Genomic DNA, 22,243 nt, shown 5'->3' with positions numbered 1-22,243 from the left:
GAATGAAAACAGTTGGGTTTTTTTCCTGTCTTGGCTCCCTCTTTTTCCTCTTCTTGCCAGTTTTAACCTTCATCTCAGACAGTAGAATCAACAGTCCCCTGTTACCCCGGCAACGGTGGTAGGATAATAGAATTAGGTTGTCCCAGGGCTCCATTTTGGCATCAAGCTTTTGGAAGAAGAGAAGGAACATGATTATGAACTATAATTTGTGATAAATTTATGGCATTTATTGGTAAAAGATAATGCATGTCAAATTTTCAGTGATTTAAAAAAATTCAGGTACAAGAATAAGACAGGACGTATGTCTCAGGATAAGGATTTCTTTAATATATATTTTCCAGTCAATTTTGCATGTTTCTTTTGACATTTTATTTTTTCATCAATTTAAAAAATAATGACTAAGAAGAATTTGTCAGCAGAGTAGTTTCTAAGAGCATTGATATTTTATCTCAATACATTTGAAAATTTGAAAGAATCTTTTACACATTCTGCAAGCACATTCTCATGGAAAAATAAATTGCCACTCTAGGGATTTACATTCCTATGCTACCACGTTCAGCACTGACAGCTCTCTTGAAATCCACTGCTGATCTGAAAAGCTGCTTTTAGTTTTCTAGGCCGATGTTTCTAAGACTGTGACTCTATTTCCCTGTTCTCTTGTTTCTATCCTCATTCTGGAAAAATCTCAAGGATGAACTCTGTTCTTTTTGATACTTAGTAGGATGGCTTGAGTATCTCTGGATCTGATTCGGTATTTTTAATACTTTATTCATTATTCCTTATTCTTGAGTGCCATGTTCATTCATTCTGTCAAACCTTTTCTCCATCTCAAAGCAATTGGATTTCCTTTGGATGGTTCCAAGCAGAATTGTGAGAAGTACACTTCCCGAGTGTAGGATAAATGTATGCATAATTTAATTCATTGATTATCTCTTTATTAGGAGTTAAGAACGTTGAATCCATACACCATTACTTGGAGTAATAATATAATACAGTTAGTTTAGAAATCTTTTTACCATAAGACATATTTATAGGTATTCTTCATAGTGACAGTCTGATTGAAGAAGGATGTAAAAGTAGTCACAAAATACACAAGAAATTCCTTATTCAAGAGGAAAGAGCAAAGTCCTTGTTTCATGCTTGAGAATGAAGGTTGAGCTTATATAAAGCTCCTTGATGCTAAGTGGACTGGAAGTTTGAATTGCTTGGCTTTTTTAAGTTGAAGGCAGCCAAGTCAAGTTTTCAACACCTAAATAGGTAAACTTGATTTCTCGCTCTTTGATTTTTTTGGGGACTTGGGTTCTATGGCAGAATACACTATTTACTCTCTAGCATCCAACAATTTGTAATGTAGTATAGATGGTCCTTTTAATGACACCAATAACATTATGAGAGTCAGATATTTTGCCTGAAAGGTAACAACCATTATTTCCCACCTCACATATGGACTGGAAGCAGGACGGAAAGAGATGGAAGTAATCATGTCAGTTGTTATTTACCTCTCTCCTAAAATGCGAGGTCAGTTTGTTCTGACGTTAAAATCTAACTTAGCTAATTTCAGTTCAGCAACGATTTCTCTGAGCACTGTTTATTTGCAAAACACTCTACAAGATATAGAGGTGAATCAAAGATGAAAATTGAACTATAAAATCCATTGTGGGAAGTTGTTTCTCTGGGAAGTCTTTATTGATCTTCCTCCATCTGTGGTTGTGTTAATTTTAGAGAGTTTATATAATTATCCAGTAGAAATGCTGGGGTGCATGTTGAATCCAGAGCTGAGCAGCCTGGGATTCTGAGACAGCCATGTGTACTCAGGGTCCATAGTGACGGGATGTAAGCCAGCACTGAAGCCTTCTGCCCCCAGTGTAGCACTTACTATATGGTAAACTCTCAGTCCAGAGATATAAAGAGTGAACAAGGCTTTGGAAACTGGAGCCCTTCTCCAGGACCTTGGTGAGGACCGACCGGTTGAGCCTTGAAGCCCTAGAATCAGACCAGAAACAGAATGGGATTGCCTTGACTCCCTGTCAGTTAATTATGCTCATCTGGTTCCATTCTTCTCACTGTCCTCCAAACAGTATGTACTGTCTACTTAGCTAGTTTAAGAAACTGGTAAGAATTTATGGCTATCATTTACCGAACAACATGCTAAGCACTTCACATACATCATTCTATTAAATTTTTTCAAACACTCTGTGCAGTAGGAACTACTATTTGACAGAAAAGGAAACTGAGGCTCAAGGTCATTCAGAGGATGGCTGATCCAAGATTCAAACCCAGCATCGTGTGGACCCACAGCCCCATTCATAACAAGTGTATAAACTAAGAAATCCTCCATCTTTCTTGTTATATAATAAGAAAATAGTCCTGTTTTCAAAGAATACTTTCTTTAATGCACTTAGTTTCTTTTCTGACCGGAAGTTCTCTGCACTTCAAGTTAATAATTGAACTGTGAATTTTGACTTGTAAAGTCATGTTGGTTAAGAAGGATTCAATATTCTATATGCTGAAAAGGCTCAGGGACAGTTTATTTTCCCTATTTCACTGATGGTTAGTGCATCTCTTTTCCCCTCCAGTCACCAGCATAGTTAGAAAATAAAAATCGATAGGTTCTCTCCATCCAAACAGGAGTTCTGAGAACAGCACTTGGGGAGTGAGTCATGGCTTATTGCTTCTCTGTTGACAAGTGTTGCTGGAGAAAAGACAATTACTTTGTTAATGACTGGCAGAGTTTCTGCTTCACTTCCAATGACAAGTTTTACTGTTTTCAATACCAAAAAACAAAGTAGTGAATGTGATAGTTATAAAATAGCAGCAAATGGAGACATGTTATATATATTTCTATGATTCAAGGGATTTTTAAAAATTATGCTCCAAAAGCCAGGAATATGGTTAAAGTTACCATGCAATGGTAATCAGACACAGAATAGTATGTGAGGCAATATTTGGAGATAGGATGAGTAAAAGAATAATTAAATTTTGATGTCCTGCTTTCTCTATAAATAAGGAAATAATTAGATATTCTGATTAAAAACTGACACCAACAATAAATACCCAGGCCTAGGTCTAGCTGCTGGGTTATCATTTCTACTGGGAATTGAGCAAAGAAGTTTTTTTTCTTTGAATTGATCATTAATATATTTTCCAAAGTAGCTCTAGTTTGGTTAATGCAACATTCTGCCCTCTATTTAGCTTCTAGAATTTATAATTTACTATTTTTAATAAACAGATGCCCATTGGTGTTAAATTTATGAGTATTTGAAATGTTTCTATAGTGGTAATATGGTTTTTGTTTCATGTTTTGAGGGGGTTGCATAAATTAAGGAATTAGGTTGAGAAGGAAAGGTCTTGTTAGTTAGGTTAGTTGGTTAGTTGGCCCTTCTTAGAAGGGCTTTGTAGAATAGGAGTCATAGTTGTCTTCAACCACTCTGCCTTTTTTTAGTTCTTTGAACATACCTGCTGATTTTTGGCCTCAGGACCTTTACACATGTCACCACAACTGAGAAACTATCTCCAACTGCTCCTGCCCACCTCAAACCTTTACATGATCAATCTCTTCTAATTTTGGTAAACTCTTGTTTAATGTCTTCTTTTCAGAGAGGCTGACTGAAATGATTTAGTCTGAAGTAGGCTCCCTTCTTTTATCATTTCTTGTTATAGCTACTTCTTATTCTTAGTAATGCTTATTATAATTTCTATTATACTTTTTTTGTTTATTGTATGTTATCTACTTCTAAAGGCAGGGAACATGCCTGTTGTGTTCACCTGTATAGATCCAGCAACACTCGGGTATTTTTCAGGTGCTTGATAAATATAGTTAAATGAATAAATGATTGAAAGAGTACCTCTTAAGGAAGAGAAGAAGGAACTTCTTTCTAAAGGGAGGCTGCTAACCTGGCAAAGTGAGTAAAATTTAGGGAATAGTAAACTGATACTGGAAAAAGGTAGCAAATGGGGTAGCTAGAAGTTGGTATGTTAACATCAAGCAGCTGGGCACAAATTGTAAGCAGAATGAGAGTGGAAAGTGTTGAGAATAGTGCTGAAGCCTTCTATTGGAGAAGACTGTTAATTTGGTTATTTCAAGAAAACGGGATTATATATTAGCTTAAAATACACTGCATTGCACTCTAGCTATTTTGTTTAAGCAATGTTACCAATGGAAGGCATGGGCATAATTTTACATATCTTTTTTTTTTTTAAGATTTTATTTATTTATTTGACAGAGATAGAGACAGCCAGCGAGAGAGGGAACACAAGCAGGGGGAGTGGGAGAGGAAGAAGCAGGCTCATAGCAGAAGAGCCTGATGTGGGGCTCGATCCCATAACACCGGGATCACGCCCTGAGCCGAAGGCAGACGCCCAACCGCTGTGCCACCCAGGTGCCCCTAATTTTACATATCTTTATACTTACCATAGTGTCTAGCTGTGTCTTATCCTTGGGTGGCATTCAGTCGCTACTTATGGAATACTCATTGCCTGAATGAAAGAATGATTGCAAAGTTATCTGCTGAAAAGAGCAGCTTAATTTTTATATTAGCTGAAGATAAGTACATGAATCACAATGATCAAAATGTATTCTCACGCTAGCAAATACCTCCTTATACTTGTGGCAGGCTGGTTTGCAGTTGACTGGACTTTCAGTTCATCCTTGAAAGAGAGATGACTCTTAACTAGTCTCATTATTTTAAAATAGTATATAAATCTTAGATATGCATACATACGCATGGATATAGGTACATATATGTATACACACTATATATTTTAACATATATATTTAAAATATCATAAACTTTTTAATCATTCTATTGAATTTTTTCTATCCTTCAAGTATATTTATCAACTGTAATCTTATATAGCCATTGTCTTGCCTTATTCAGGCTATGATTAGTTGTTTCCATTCAGAGGACACATAGTATGTACATATACACCATCACAAACACATTGAGCAATATGTTCCAGCTACTTTGCAAGCACAACTCACTAAGGTAGATATTGTTACCTCCATTCTACTGATGGGAAAATTGAAGATCTGGGTGGTGGAAAGAGCATTCGCATTGAGGTCTGCTGGAATTTGAGCCTAGGCTTCTTGACTTCCAGATTCTGCTTATGCTATAGCACTCTGTCCAACCCAAACATCTAGATAAAGGGAACTAAGGCAGATTACGTAGGGAGGTCAGGACAAAAAATAATGGGGACAAGCACAGAATTTTGATTTTTTTTTCTTAATTAGGCTAATATTCATGACCTCCCCACTCACTATGGTGTTCTTTAAAGATTCGGACATTTGGCTATAAAACTGAATTATTTTGTCCCTCTTCTTCCCCAATAAGTATTTTCTCACTTATGTTCTCATTATGTACTTTGATGATGTACTCTTTTTCCTTGCCAAGTTAGAGCCTCTTTATATTGTCACGTAGAGATAGTTGATATAGTGCTAACTCTTTCTCTCTTCCTTCTTCCCTTCATCTCTCCCCGCTTCTTTTTTGGGCATTATATGGAATTCTCTAATAGTTGATTCCTAATTCAGTTAGCCATGAGGCAGAGATTTCTATTTTTCTCCCATCTTTTTCTTCAGTGAGTGTTCTATATGAAGAAAATATTCAGAAGAAAGTCATCAACAAGGTTCAAAGTTGGGAAATTATAGCATCACTGAAATGCTGCTTTTGAACTTGACAAAATAAACATTATTGAAAATTGGTAATATGCACTGTTGGCATTGGTGAGAGTGCAGTAAAATGGGAACTCATATGCTAGGAGAAGTGGAAATTATATAACTTTTCTTGTCTGTAATTGGCAATTTATGTCAAAAGCTTGATATTAAAAAAATTCTTACGTCATCAATTTTACCCAAAAGAATTGACACTAAGAACTACTTAGATATGTGTACACTGATTTTCGAACAAGAACATTGAGTGAAGCATTATTTTACTAAATATTTTAAATAATTTAAACATCTAGCAATCCAGAAACAGAAATAAAATATGGTACAACTATTGGAAGGACTTTTAATACACACATTAAATTCATGTTTTTAGAAGTAAAGATATAAGAAATGACTTGCTATCTAATGGTGAATGGAAAAAGCAAGATGTTAAATCCGGTATGATTTTATATATGAGAGCACTGACAAACAACCCTCCATTGCTTAACACAGTAAAGGCTTTTTTTTTTTGCTTATAACATGGTTCAGTGCAAGGTGGTTGCAGTTGTGAATTTGTGACTCTGACAAGCTCAGTAAATGGTTTCAAGATTGCTGGGGTCATCCAGCTAGCAGATGGGGGAGGAAGACAAAGGGCATGGACAGGGGACTCTCTCTCTTAACTGCCTTGGTCCACAAACAATGCTTACTTTTGCTCACATCCCACCAGCAAAAGCTAGGCACATGTTCCTTCTCCCCTTAAACTGCAAGGGGCTGGGCAGTGTGGTTTCGTGATCATCAGAGCATCTCATCTTCATACAGATGGGAAGATATTTCACAAAATTATTAACATCTCTAGTGAGGTTATTCGTGACTTTTCTTTTTTGAATGACTTTTTTTTCAATGCTGTGCTATTATTGTCTGAATTTTCTAAAATAAATGTAAAGTTTATATCAGATAAAACTATAAACATTAAAAAACCTCAAAGTGCAGTATGAGGGAGGGCCAGCTGTGGATCCTTCTCCTAGTATGTTTTAAGATGGCCTTGTATCTTAAGAGATTGTTCAGTCACCCGTCAAAGTGTCAGCAAATCCACTGAGCACAGTGTTAGAAGGTCCTTTCTCTATGCATGGGTGATTTGGATATAATATTTATTAATACAAATCACGTGGACTGCTTTGCCTGATCTGTCTGGCTTGGGGGATTTTCCATTCTTCCCTCATTGTTCCATTAAACTTCCTTCCAAAACCTTCCCTCTGTCCAAGAGAATGTTTCCTGCTAGCAGAAGTGGGAAAGTAACAAGGCAAATGTTCTCTCTTTTCATAGCTTGTTAAAAAAAGTTATTCTTTAGCAAAACCACTTGTGCATGAAGATGTAGATTGAAAATGCAGCTTATACAATGCTGATGAAATCTAATAGATGATTAGAGAACTAGTGTTAAAAGCTCTAGGTTGGCGTGTAGTCCGCTGCCCTTTTTAAAGATCCCCTGCTAACAGTGGAGGACAGAAGATATAAGGACTATGGGAGGACAAAAACTCGTCCCGTCCTCCACATTAGATTCCACATTAGGTCTCTGGCCTCCACCCTGAGCAGTGAGTTGTAGAGATACTTTTCTGCTAAGATCCTTTTCAACGATCATCACTGGCTTCAAAGTTCAAGTCTTTCATTTCCTTACGCCATGCTTGCATTGTCTGCCACTTACTTGCACTTGTCCTGTTAAGGAGTCCACCATGGCTTTTTAATATTTAAAGGCTGGGATCATTTGCAGGTTTTAGTTTAAAGGTAACCATAGCACACACACACACATTCATTATTAATAGCAGAGATGCACTGTAAGTTCTTAGGAATCTTCTTTCCTTTCAATGTTAGTTTCGTATGAGTGCTGCTGTCGGGAGAATAAAGCTCTGACATTGCTATGTGGTAAATGGACTCTTGCAATAACAAGGGATCCAGAATTATGTGAACTGTTTATGCGGGTAGAAGTGATCATGCTAAAAAGGGACATAAAGCCAGAAAATGACAGGCCACGGAAAGTCCGGTTTCGGATCGCGTCATCTCACAGCGGGAGGGTTCTGAAGGAGGTGTATGAAGATGGGCAACCATCAGGCTCTCTGGATTCTGAATGTGCCAGCATCTGTGGGATAGATGGACTGAGTGAGTCTGATGGACAGCAGAACGGCCACATAGGATCGGAAGGTGACGAGTATGAGAACGACCAGGATAACTTGCTGGTGTTAGCAAGGGCTGCTAGTGAGAAGGGTTTTGGTACAAGAAGAGTCAACATTTTAAGCAAAAATGGCACAGTCAGAGGCGTCAAGTACAAAGTGAGTGCTGGCCAGGCTCTATTTAACAATTTGACCAAAGTACTGCAGGTAAGTCAATGCACTTTGCTCCCCTTGGGCTTTGTTCTGGACTCACCTTCTCAATACCTCTCTGCCCTCCAGTTGAAAGCAAGCCTCTCTTATTCATGACTCCTACATACTTCATGAGTCACTCCCCCATCTAAGATATTGTCTCCACAGCCATCGGTCAAAAATAGGGTCATTATGCTTAGCAAATTAGATGGATTCTCAAAGCCAAATTTCTAACATTTGAGTGGTCTTTTCTTCCAGTGTGCAGTGATTAAAACAATGCATCTGTTTCTTAGCCAAGAAAAAAAAAGACAGACTATAGTGTTCAAAGCATCTGAGCACAATTTGAAAGGTAATTTCTGGTTTATCATCCTCGAGATACTAGATTCCCATTTATCATCTCTTATATAGATTTTAAACCAGAGAAGATGGAGTGCCGCATTCAGCAGCACTGGATTCAGTTGGAATGGTGTGAAGCTGTAAAGGTGAACTTGGACTTTCTGTCACTGCTCTGGAGGTTGCAGGTTTTACCCGAGGTGCATGTCTCCATTCATTTGCCCATGAGAACTCCAGAGTGGCACTTGAAGAAGTTATTGCTCTATAACTATTCCTCTATAAATATAACGATTCCACTATATATATAGACTGAGATCCAGATTTTATAGTAAAAACATTAGCCTTTAAAATGTGATAAACTCTGCACAGTAATGTAGGAATGTATATTTTGGGTCCTGGGGCCTTTGGCAATGATCTAATGTTTAGACAAATTTTTGAAATTGCCCGGAAGCATTGGTAAAATGATTTTCTGTTAAAAACAGGCATCGTTATTTCAGGAATAGAATTCATAATCACTATCATTAAGGTAGCAAGCCAATATTTTTCATTGTAATACCGTTTTATATTATTCTCAATATTTAAATAAAATCTCCTTGATGAATTATTCAGTGCCTCTGCGTTATATAAGGACACAGTAGTGGTAGGGAGAAAGGGTTTTAACCAAAGGTATCTGATTATTTTTCATTTCGAAAGAAGTATTTGGAAAGATCTCATCACAAAGATTTTTAAAAAAGAAATTAAAGGGTAAAAACAGTTAAGATCAAAGGTTCTTTTCATATATAGAATTTACCCATGAAAGACTTCACTGATTAAGGGTGGGGGTGGGGAACCAAAAATTAGAAACTGATGTCTATGTTTGACTAGGTTGGAAAAAATCTTGTATAGATTTCTAGAGATATGACTGTTAGGTTGAGATCATCTTGGTAGCCTCTCTGTTTCACCCACTGCAGAAATTATTGCCAAGGTGTAGACCAAGACTCTATAATAATTAAGTTTAAAAAATGTTTGCATTTATTGTGATTAATTTAGCACTTAGTTGAATCGTGATTTGAATTGCTTTATGATCTGGAGGGTTTTATGAAATTGCTGCACCAGTTTTAGTACTTTGATGTGAATTTGTTCAAATCTCCCCCCAAATTATAATTTATGCATAACTACCTTAAATCTTCATATGCTACAAGAGAAAAACTTTTCCTCCCTATGGCTTTGTCCTAGTAGAGCTAGAAATTCACCTGTAAGAGATAAAGGAAATTCCAAAATCAAATGTTAGTACTAGATTAGTTTCCAATAGTTTACTTGTATATTTTTCTTTTTTTTTTTTTAAGATTTTATTTATTTATTTGAGAGAGAGAGAGAGAGTGAGCACAAGCAGGGGGAGAGGCAGAGGGTGAGAGAGAGGGAGAAGCAGACTCCCCACTGAGCAGGGAGCCCGACATGGGGCTCCATCCCAGGACTCCGAGATCGTGACCTGAGTGGAAGGCAGACGCTTAACCAACTGAGCCCACTCAGGTGCCCCTACTTGTGTATTTTTCTATGCATAATTCCATCACCCTTTTTTTGAGAAAAAAATCTAATAAAACTGTCATTTCCTAATAGTTTACCTCTACTCCAATTACCCTTTGCTTTATGAAAACAATAGTGGTTACTAACAGAAGCCCCTCAAAGTCTGATATTTAATCATTTTTTTCTAGCTGGTCCTTCTTTATAATGTGGGCAAAGTAATCAGCATATTGTAGGTATTCACTAATTTTGACCGTCATCATTAGTTTCATCATCATCATCACCATCATCGTCATGGAATGTTCTCTGATTTCTCCAGGACAAAATATAAGTTGAAGGAGCTCCTACCTTGGATGGGGGCTGCCAGGTGCAGTATTTTAGGGGGCTCCATTCACACCATTGTTTAAACAATGCCCCTCGGAGTGGCTCAATACACCTACACAGCATTATATAGAGAGCTAACTTGGTTGCTAGCTGCTTGCTAAAGGATAGGTATGTCATAAGGAGTGACAAATGTCTTAGGCATGTGCCTTAGGGTGACCGAGTAGGTTTCCTGCAATGCAGTAGCAGAGAAGCCCCGAGGACTAAAAACAGAAGTTACCATTCAGTTACTCCTATGGTTATGGGACCAGATGTGCCTCTTCCCTGGATCGCTGTATATTTTCTATATCCCTTGGAAAGTAATCAGGAAAGTTAACTGGATGCAACTATAATGTAGCAATTTCTCTCAGGGAGGAAAAATGAGGAGTGGTATCTTAGATATTTGATTAAGGTTTCAATGCACAATCGTATTGAAGCAAGGAACTGTAATTGAAGAAACAGGTATTTCTTCCTGTTTTAAGTTATAAAATCTTAAAGCACTTAACTTGAAACTGGAGAGGAAATCCTCAATATAAATAAAAGCTTCCAAAGAATTTGTATATCACTTGGCTTCTTCTCTGTTAGTTTCCCATTCTGTTATTCCTGTCTCATAGAATATTGGCATATACCTTGCAAAAATTTCAACTATGTCGAGAGTAGTTGAAATTATTTGCCTCAAACATTTATACTTCTTTAGCAGTACTTATTTTATTTAAAGATTTTATTTATGTATTTGTCAGAAAGAGAGAGAAAGAGAGAGAGCACAAGCAGGGGGAGCAGCTGGCAGAGGGAGAAGCAGGCTCCCCGCTGAGCAAGGAATCCAATGAGGGACCCAATCCCAGGACTCTGGAATCATGACTGAACAGAAGGCAGATGCTTAACCAACTGAGCCACCCAGGCGTCCCTCTTAGCAGTGCTTATTTAGAAAGTTATCTATAAAAGGGATGTTAGAACACATGCCCATTTCTCTTGTTAATTAGTTTACCCTATAGAATTCTGGGGAATTGAGGATGTGCAATATTAATTAAGGTTTTTGTGGGTAGGAACGGACCAGGAGGTAAAAAGAGAAAATCCACATGGATGCTTAGGTGGGCCTTGTAGAGGATGGTCCGTTGTTTCATTTGCGAATCACTCAAGGTTTCCAACGGGTCTAGATTATGGGTCTTCAGATACAGGTGCTTGGCTTATCCATTTTTCCCAGAAACGACGAGAGTATAACGCTCAAGAGAGGCCAGTTTGGAAATCTGAAAACTTGGAATCTAGTTGTGGCCTGGAGGTATGCATTTACTAGCTGCTGTTTCAGTTGTTTGTGCATACACTAAAGTTTGAGAGTCACTGACCTCGCGTGTAAAAGGGAAATCCACCCGGTTCTCTAGAGTTAATACAAATATTTAATGTCCTTTATGTCTTCAATATTTAAGGGGGAAAGCAAAGAAGTTATGCATTGATCGGTTATTTGTTCTTCTGATCATGTTAGATCACCAGGAAGGTCTTTCCTGAGCCAAAGATAAATAAAGATATCCTGACAGACTTGTTTCCTACTGGTATCCTAATTTATCAATTAGTTGGTTTAGAAATGGTTCCTGAAATTACCAGTATAGTCTGATGTAGGTGTTCTGTTTTAGTTCTTTTTAAGATATTCTGCTATAAGGATAATCCTACCTAGATAAATGATTTTACTCCTCATAACTGGAAAATTTTAGAAAAAATTATTTTTTATTTATTTTTTAAAATTAGTTACTTCATGGAAGACAAATTGCAAAGCCACTATATAGCTCAGAGGTCTCATCCACTCAGTGCATGATTAGATTTGAGATACACCTTGGTCTTAGTAGCAGCATATTTCCAGTGTTTCTTGGGCTGGGTCAGCGATGCAGATAATTAAGGTCATTTGTTTTTTTCTAATATTTTCTTCTGGGATTAAATTTCAGACGGTATTTAAGAATCAGTAATCTTGTCTTGACCATATCTTCAAACTTGTATAATCTGTTGTATACCCGGTTAGAATCTTTTTCCGTAATTTCTATAATTTAAATTCCCTCTTTTTACAAATTTAAAACTACCAGATTCGAGAAAAATCGATACCACATACTATAACTCGCTGGCTCTGTTCTAAAAACTCAAACATATAACTTTCATCTTTGTATTTACATGAACATCTGTGATTAATGTGCTTATATTTATGAGCACTTTAACATTTCAAGATAAGGAAAATAAAAATCATACATTTGCAGAACAATTTGCATTTTGCAAAGGTTTTCACATACATTATTTTACTGGATTGTACCAAAGATTTTATGAAATAAGCAGGAAAATGACTATTATAATGCCTGTTTGTAGGTAACTGAGTGTCAGAGAAATCAAGCGTCTGGCCCAACGCTAGTAACATGAGAACTCTGCCTTTTACCGTTTAGGCTTTGTTAGTTTTTAAAAGTACAATGCTGTATACAAGAACACTCAACCTTACCTTTTGAAACATTATAATTACAAACTTGAAGATTGATAAGACTAAATCAATCATCACATTGTTACCTGTGATAAATACGTTATGATTTAGTCTTTTGAAACTTCTGTATTTGGTTAGCAGATTTTAAAATCTATTGTTTATTGAATGTTCAAATCTTCACCTAGGGAAGGTTTCTCTGCAGAGCTAAATAGCTTCTACTCAGTTTTAAATTGGATTTTTAAAATTTAGCAAAGCTTATCATCTCTATAATATCATTTGATTAAATTATTTTGAGATTGCAAGGGTTGACCCTGGAAGGGGGTGATGGATTAGCTCAAGGAAGACCCCTGCTCAGCGTTGTTCACTAACTTGAGGATGGATGATTACCAGAAATTCCTGGCTGTACTTATTGCTATTCATCTCTGGTTCACTTTATCTAGCTTTGGCAATAGAATAATATTCCAGTGAAAACAAGGTGATACTCTTGATGACTCCTTGATCCCAGTGGTTTATTTGGATCATGCTGGAAAACAGCAACAGTAATACTAAATATTGATCAAGTACAGAATGCACTGTTCTTATTATTTATGTGCATTGACATATTTATTTCTCATAGCAACTTTATGAGGTAGTATCATTATTAATAATTATTAATAATAATTTAATTTTAATTAATAATTAAATAATAATTCTTAATAATTTGAGCATCTTCTCTGTGTATGAAACATTGTTGTAGGATTCAATATCACATTTATTCAGAAAAAATTCTTATGTAATGTTCTATCAAAATAAGCATTTACTAATGAAAATATTGCCTCTTTTAGCTATCAGGAAGTAGCAAGACACTAGGATTTTTGATACAATTCCAGATGATGCAAGAAACTACATTAAGAAATTAGGTGACTTGTTATCCAAGAAGCAGGAAAAGAAGCACCCAAAACGGGCTGGTACCACTGATCTATTTTTTATGTACAATTAAAGAATTGCAAACTGATGGACCTGAAGGTCCTATTATTACTGGACAGGGAACCTGTTCTAAACTCATTTCGGCTGCTCACCTCTTGAATATCAATGCTCGAGAGACAAGTGACAGGTTGCTTTATTCAGGAAGCCTCAACTTGGGAAGATGGTGAACTAATGTCTCAAAGACCATCTTCCCAGTCTAGGCGAAGGTGGGGCGGTGGGGGGTGTTTCGAGTGGAAGGCTTGGGGAATGATGGGGGCTGCGTGCAGGAGAAGCTGGTACTCAAGCAGTTAATCACATGTCAATTTGAGCCTGAACAGGCTGGCTGGCTTCAGTGGCAGCTGTTTTTAATGGGGTCAGGACTTAGCTTCCAGGAAAGTCTGGTCCTTTATTCCTCAAGGCCCGTGAAACCTCAAGGAAAGGAGGTTAGTTCTGCTTCCAACCAATGAACTGAGATTAGCAGGCAAGGAGTGTGTAAGCTTGAAGCAAGGGAATCGTTCAAACCAGCTGGCGTCCTGTTACAGTGACCACCTTCCATGTACCAATGCTATGCTACTCTTGGCCACAACATTTGATACCAATAACTCTTTAGGACCTCAATAAATGTTCTTTCTTTGCATTAATGAATTAGGTGAAATTCTCTTTCACGGTGATTATTTTCTTCTTTTCCATCTGTTCTGGGTTTGGAGATTTCCATATTGGATAGTGTCATGATCACGCTATGAAGGTGCACACATGACGTGTGTCTTTCCACCTTGTCAGCTTTATTCAATCAGAAAACAAAGTTAAATCACAATTAAAAAAGCAGGTTCAGGATGCCAGACTCAATGACAGTTCACCATGAGATTAAACTTGGCCTCTTCCACAGCACACAGAGCAGAACAGAAGATAAGCCACAAAATAAACAAGATAACAGAAGGGGTGCAGGAAGTGAATGAACCAAACACGAAGTCATCTGTGAGCGCACAGTTGAGATAAGGCCTCGGTCTGGTCCGGGTCAGCTCTCAGCACTGACTGCTTCTGATGTTCAAGCAGGGAAGGATCTCAGTTCTGAGATCAGTCGGGCAGAGCCTTCAGCGGCAGTTGCCTTTTTTAAGTGGGCAGACATAGAGGGGTCAGGTCTGAAGAATCTGACAGTTTACTGCCAAAATCCTTCCCTTTTTGAAGGGATTTAATCGGTTTTGGGTCCCTGCAGATCTCCTCTGGTACTGCTCCGTATCAGTTCTGGGGAGGTCAGCTGACACTGGTCCCAGCGATGTCTCCCAGCTGCAGGACCTTACCTGCTTACATCATTGCTTGACACAGGTTCCTGCTTGACGTGAGAGACTCCATTTTGCTCTCTACAGATAGGAATAGATTTTGCATGGTGAAGTGTTAGTAGCTTGCTCCATTACATTTTTTTCTGTTACAGGTTATCTCCTATATTCATTCAATCATTCTTTTAATTACCATTTACTACATATCTATTCTGGAGCCGTCACTAAGCTAGATAATGTGAGGAATAAAACCCAACTCCTGCCTTCACGAACTATTCAGTGGTATATTGTGAATAGTTGTATGAAGTGATTTCTGTGAGAATTCAGATACAAAACTTGACTTTCTCTTCCTTTCCCTCTCTGTTTTCTTACTGGTCTAACATAGCCTCTGCTACCTATTTTCCATTTCTCCAATGCTTATATTTTCCTCCATTTAGTCTTTCCGTTATTAGACCATCATTTTATTGTATTCCTTTCTTCAAATTATCTTATTTTCTTTCTAATTTGGTTCCATCTCAGGGCCCAGGAACTGAAGGGTAATCTGCATCATTAATGACTCTTACCTTGATCCTACAAGGCTCCAGAGGTCAGTAACAGTGACTCTGAGCATGAATATTTGTCCAAGTTCCATGAATCTCACTACAACTTTCTCTCGTTAGTTCAGTGAATATCTCATTGGAATAATTCTCATTCTTCCCTATTCATCAGAACACTTGTGTCATCAGGACATGGGATCATCATGACATTTTAATTTGTGGGAGCTTGAAGCTTAATCCATTAATTTACCTGAGTTCTGACTTTAGAACAACATGCTGAGAAAACCCACAGATTTCACAAGATGACTGGAAACTGCTTAATGAACTCTTACTGGCAGCTAATGGTTACCACATAATTAGGAAATTCGCATCTGATGTTTCCAAACATTATAAAAGCAATATAATAGCAGGACTAGACAAATATCCTTTAGGTGGCCCTACTCACGCTAGCAGAGTTTCTGATATTTTCTCTCAAACCTAGTACTTAGAATTTTGTATAAAAGCAATACAAATATTTAATAGTCTATAAGTTGACACACTATACAAATGTGTCAATTCCTCAATCACTATTGCCTGGAAGGAATTTTAGAAATCACAGACAGATTAAAATATCATGCAGAAATTTTTGTTAAGGGACATTAGTTCATGTGCACAAGTCTTTTCAAGTAATAGGATCTCGTTGCTCAATTTTATTTTTGCAATAATTCATTATCTCACCTAATTTCAGACAAATTATTTATGCCTTAGAACATCTTGTTAGGAAGAAAGAGATATATGCACATATGTTCATGTAACTCACCTTCATAATTAATAGAACAAATTGTAGAAGTATTCCTTATTGTACTGATTCCCAAACAACAAAATTAGCATTAGTTCCCAATCTCTGGAGCTTCCCCAGTGAAATCTGAAACCAGCTCCCATACATGGAGGGGAGGAATTGACCAGGGAAAGAGGTGGGCCACTCCAGACTGGTAGATGGCAGGTTTAATAAGCAAGGGAACCTACGTATGAAGCTTGTCTTGAGCAGCCGAAAGACGAGTAGATCTCCATACCTGCCAGAATTTTATAAGTTTAAATAGAGGCCTTAACTGGCTTCAGTCACAAATACTATCCAGATGACCTCAGCAACACCTCACTCTCTCAAGGCTGCATCCTTGAAACAGCTCCCACTGTGGGAAGGGTGGGCAGAGCATACATTCCAAGGACAGAGGACGAAGTGAGGAGCCTCTCATTGCCTGTCAACTGACAGTCATGTCTTCTTGATGAACTCCTCCAACAGGCCATGAAGAAGTAAGTTGCCCATTTTTTGCACCTTTTATGTAACTAAGTGTATGGAATTGAAGATCTTTATTATATGAAAAGTCTGAAAGCTTGACTAGTTCCACAAAATAGGTAGAGTAGTGAAAGCCTGGTTATTGATTTGCAAGAGATAGTTTTTGTCAGAAGAGAAGGTGCTGGGGAATTATGTTCTAACAAGTCAGTGGAGATCAAAGAGGGAGAGAGAGTGCCAATCTGGTGGAGACTGAATGAGGGTCATTTTAGGAAGGGAGAAGAGTTGGATGGGCTGTGACCTCAGGGGAAACTGGCAGGTCTAGAGATTCGGGGGTGGGCTTCTGGATTAGAACAGGGTCAGCCTGGATGAGCTATGGGATAGCCCTGCTCATGAGCGCCCCAGAAGCAGCCCAGGCAGGCAGAGCGGCTGTGCTTACTACACATGACCTTTGATGTAGAGCCAGCTTTGTGTGTCCTCTCATGACTGACTCATGAGTGCCTTCTTTTGACAGCTGTCAGCACACTGCTTGAGAGACATCTGGAAGAAGTGATGCCCTCTCATGTTTCAAGATTCTGCTGAGCTCCTTCCAAACTATTCCAAGTGAACACTTCCCTTTTCAATGGCACAGGACTCCTAACTTTCCCCAGAAATAAAGAGCAAGACCTGTGGCGTCCACATTAATTATGGGGTTATACGAAAGAAGAAAGCCTGCAGTATCCATATTTAGGGGAGACTGAACAATGATAATTACTCACCTAGTATATTACTGTCCTATTCCTATTGAAACAGATTGCCACGAACTTGGTGGCTTACAACATGAATTTATTACTTTTTAGTTCTGGAGGTCAGAAGTCTGGAATGAGTTTTATGGGACTAAAATCAAGCTTTCCGTAGGGCTGTATTCCTCCTGGAGGCTTTAGGGAAGAATTCATTCGTTGCCTTTTCCAGCTCCTGGAGGCTGCCCACATTCTTTGGCTCCTGTTCCCACCTCACTCTGACCTCTGCTTCCATTGCTATGTCTCCTTTTCTAACACCCCATCTTCTTTCCCTTCTAAAGACCTTTGTGATTATATTGGGCCTACCTGGATAATCCAGGATAATCTTCCTGTCTCAAAATCCTTAGTGCAATGATCTTTTGCCATGTAAGGTACTATATTCGCAGGTTGTGGGGATTAGGGCAGGAGCATTTTTGTCCGGCCGTTAGTCTGCCCGCCACAGCTGGTAGGTGCAGTAAACTTATTTTGTTTATGAGAAAACTATGGCTTTGTGGTGGGTTAAATTTTTTTCCAGTGTGTCACACATTAACACACTTCTGCCATGGCCACGTGAGGATAGGAGTGCACTTCTGCAACGCTTGACTTAAGTTTGGCCACATGACTCCCTTTGGACAATGGGATGGTAATAGATGTGGCAAGTGCAATGGCTGAGTTTTCCCTCTTGCACCCCTTCCATCAGCAAGAGAAGGGCATGCTGCAGGAGGCTGGCTGGTCCTAAGAGAGTGAGAGACATGAAAAACAGACCTGTACCCAACCAACAGTTTGAAGCCAAATCCTGCATAGCTTAGCCCAGATCTACCCATTACCAGCTAAACTGCAGACTCATGAGCAAGCAATAAATGCTTAGTGTTGTATTGCACTCTTTTTGGAGTGGTTGGTTAAGCAGCAGAAGCAAGCTGGTACAAGTTCACTGAGTACCTTGCTCAAAGTCACATGAGGGTAAGTGATATAATTATTGGACAGTTTGACTCCAGAGCTTGGGCTCTTATCCACTAAGCAACTGGTGCCCAACCACTCGTTGGATGCCTACATTTTCTCTATAGTATCTCTGCCAAGATCTTACAAAGTATGGGGGCAAGAGATTCAGGGTCTTTGGCAAACCATGGATTCAAGTCTCACCATCCTATGGGTATTGACCCTACCGAAACTGATCATACCAGGATAGAGAGAAGGCCATCTCATCCATTTCCATGAGTGTAGCTTAAGACTAAATTAATATTTTTGGCCACATCACAGGGGTGTGATGTTGGCTTGTTGACTCCTTCAAGCATCTTTTCTCAGTGAAAAAATTCATGAGGTTAAAACTTCAATCCCACAAAACATCTGTTTTTATTTACTATAGTACTCGTTAGCTTTTTTCTGTGTTTATATTCAGGACTCTATGTTCAACAAAATTTAATTTTATTGTGTTAGTGCAAGATGTTAATCCTTTTGGACTCTGGTCCTGTAACTAGCTGTGCCTTAGCACTTTCGTGGAGTCGATGGAACACAGTTTTGATTATGGCAAATTAGCAGCATGGAATGATATTAAGAGAGTAAAAAGAAATAAAGGAAATAAAGCACCTCCAATTAAGTAGCAAATGTACTTTAGTAAGTATTAAAACCAATACATTTAAACTAGTGGTCTTTTTCTAACGCAGAAAAAGGAGAGAAACGAATGATGTGTAAGTGGTTGTACCACAGACTGTGTCAGCCTCAGAGGGTTCCAGGGGTTTCCCTTTATGAGGTTCTTTAACAATGATCTTTACACATGACTCATACAGTGCCAGAAACTTGGTTCAGGAAGGGAGTCATTTGTCTCCTAGGGGTCATGGATCCTATTTCCTACAATCTCAGGAAAATAACTGTGATTTCTGGGAAGCAGGTAGCTTGTAGTCATGACACAAATTTTGTATGTTGGGTCAATTGGATCAATACTCCATAGTATTGGGCTTCTAGAGCCATGGAAATTCATTCCCAATTAAAACACAATAGCAGGAGCCTGAAGGCTGAAAATTTGCCTCTCTGAGTACCTCTTGCTTTTAACTATAGTTCTAGGACAACATAAAGTTATGCACATTTGTCAGGTAAAAGAAAGTATTAGGAAATCTCTTACGAGGGTAATACAAGTCAACCAACCATCCTTTCCTGAGGTCACCACCTCTCTTTTTAATCATACGAAAAACTAAATCATGGAATTTTGAGGCACAGCATCATAGAGTCTCTTAATTAATCACAGCTGTCAGGGCTCCCCCTCTAACTATGGGATTGTTCTTTTCATATATATATATATATTATTTTATTTTATTTTATTTTTCTTTTATGATTCCTCTCAGTTCATGACTGTTTCAGCATCCTCCATGGCCAGTGCTTTCTGCCTCAGTTACCAGTTGGCTTTCTCAAGAAGTATTTTTCATATTTCTAAGATTTCTGGAGATGAATCTGTCCCCTGAAGTGGTGAGAGCTTATGAGGACTGAAGCAGACCCAAAGCCTGTGCTGGAAATTAGGTAGCTGCCCACTCAGCCTGCACCACAGTCTCTTCCTCTCTCTTTTCCTTCCCTTGTTTCTGTTGGAGGTGTAAACGTGAGGCACAACCAGCCACCGCTGGAAACATCATTTGACTTGATTTTTCCATACCAGATTAAAAGTGACTCCTCTTTCTAAGGGTGGACGGGAAGTCCTATACGAGTCATCACTGGGGCTTCTTTCCCTACCCATTGTGACCTGCAGGATATGCAGGTTTGCAAGAGGCCAGAAAACCTAGAGATGGTCCTGGTCATGGATTCTGGTGCATCCATCTTCTCTCTGCTTCTTCAGCCCCGTGATGCTGCGCTGCTGCTGGAGGTGCTCACGCGGCTGCTGGAGGTGCTCACGCGGCCCTGCACATAAGTTCTCTCTCAGGATGTCCAACTTCTATTTTTTCTAATTCTTAAAACTACCCAACTTCATCTTATGTCCAGGCCCTTGAAATCATAGCTCTATCAATTACTCACAGGGGCAAGAAAAAACCCAAGTTTCTAAGAATCCCCACTTTCCTTTGTAAGAGAAAAAAGGAACAAATACCATAATTCTTTAGCGGTGTCTTAAATGATTTTTGTGTTCCCATTCCCTCCATGAAGAGGTAAGAACACTGTTCTCTGGAGGGAGGTGACCTGGTTTCAGATGCAGAGTCTGGTATTTCCTACGTGGATTTTTTAGGGAAATTTACTTAACTTTTGTAGGTCCTAATTTTTTCATTGTTGAAAACAGGATAATGATTGTGATGATTTCCTATGAACTGTTGTTGTATAAACCATTTTGCATAATGCCTGGCACATTGTAAGTGGTCAATAAATACTGTTATTATTTTTATTATCCATATTCTTTTTTTTTTTTTTTTTAAGTAGGCACAGCATAGAGCCCAACATGGGACTTGAGCTGAGATCAGGAGTTGGATGTTTAACCAACTGAGCCATCCAGATACTCCTATTATCCATCTTCTAAACAAACTGTGAATTGTTGGGGGGAGGAAGACCTTCCTCTGCTCTACAAGGTCCTTCTAGCTGGACATAGAGAATCAAATTGACATGAGACAGATTAACAGGAGAAAATCAAATTTAATAGTGTATATAGGGGAATCCATTCAGACATGGAAATTCTAAGGACAATGAGGCAACATGAAGTTTACATGAGCTAAAGAGAGAGGTGGGGTCTGAGGTTACAAACGGGAGAAAGGCCATTAGCAGGAAGGTGAAAGATGTTTCAAAAAACAAAGGTTGCCCTTTTATTCAGATATGAGTCTTAGGTAAAGGGGAGTCTCTGTTAATAACTCTTTTCCTGATACAGGCTCTCCTTTCCAATGTAAATTTAGGCAGTTGAAGACCAGGAAGAGAGCTCTTCCACATCTGCGTTTTAATTACTTTTAACTCAAAATGATGTTCATGCTAAGAGTGGCCCATCTTAGAGCAGCGTCTCATTGGCCCCTGTAGAATCAGTCATCGCTAAGTACTCTGATAGGCAATGAGACACAAAGACAAATAAAGCATGATATCTGACCTCAGATGAACTAAATTCTTTCTTATGAGAAGACAAACTCATAGTTACTATAAAATATTATAAGCAGTTAGAGCTTGTGGGGGACAGAGGCAGGACATCTGAATTCTGTAAACCTTATAGAGCTCTTGTTCCCCTTACATCACGTCTTTTAAAACCAGGGCTTCATGGGAAGCCCTGAGCTCCTCCTTAAAAGGCATTATGGTACTGCAAGTTTTGTTGGTTGAACTCATTTCCTTTGGGAAGTCTTAGCTGCTGCCTTTAAACTTGGTTTGGCTCTGCCACACAAACCTGCTTTCCTGAGGCCAGTTCCTCTGAGATTCTCCCTTGGCTTCGGCCCCTCGCTGGCTCTTTGTTTTGGATTCTGTAGTCTTCACCTCCTGTGACTACTTGGCCTGTGTTTGCCAGCCTGGCTCTGCTGGAGTTGGCTCCATACCTGTGAGCTCAGCCAGCCCTCCACGTGCCTTGTGTCTGAGCATTCCTGTACAACACCTGCCATCCTCAAAGCCTGGCCTGCCTCTCCTGGGCAAAGGTGGACTCTTTCTCGTCTTTAATAATAGCCTGGATTGACTTATTATGCCTTTCAACACTAATCAGGGAGGTATTCGTAAATATATGGGACGTGCTCCACAGAGCAGACTACTAGACATGGCTTAAACTACTCAGACATTTATTCCATCAATTAAGCAGTTCAGAAAAGGCTGGTGTGGTGCGCAGGTGGTTTGGTGGCTTGATAATATGGTAAACAACCCAGTTTCTACTGTTCTGCTTTCTCATCCTTAGCTTCTTTATGAAC

The 22,243-nt window shown here is 38.8% G+C and overlaps 1 protein-coding gene across 3 annotated transcripts in view; it reads left to right on the top strand.

Moving 5' to 3' along the window:
* Positions 1 to 22,243, top strand: part of GRXCR1 (glutaredoxin and cysteine rich domain containing 1) — a 299,116-nt gene that overhangs the window by 172,842 nt on the left and 104,031 nt on the right. Inside the window, exon 4 of one of the 3 annotated variants that reach the window (XR_571222.2) lies at positions 8,401 to 8,850. The exons of 1 other annotated variant lie outside the window; for it this stretch is intronic. Coding sequence is in view for 1 of the 2 variants with exons in the window: in XM_008701434.2 (XP_008699656.1) it covers positions 7,627 to 8,010 (384 nt within the window). In the remaining variant the exon portion in view is untranslated. Of the gene's footprint in view, positions 1 to 7,611; positions 8,011 to 8,400; positions 8,851 to 22,243 lie in introns of those variants that run through there. One more of the 3 variants, XM_008701434.2, reaches the window with a different exon arrangement.

The sequence above is a fragment of the Ursus maritimus genome, unplaced genomic scaffold, assembly GCF_017311325.1.
Source record: "Ursus maritimus isolate PB19 unplaced genomic scaffold, ASM1731132v1 scaffold_8, whole genome shotgun sequence".
Classification (NCBI taxonomy): Eukaryota; Metazoa; Chordata; class Mammalia; order Carnivora; family Ursidae; genus Ursus; species Ursus maritimus.
This window is presented reverse-complemented; position numbering and strand designations above follow the sequence as displayed.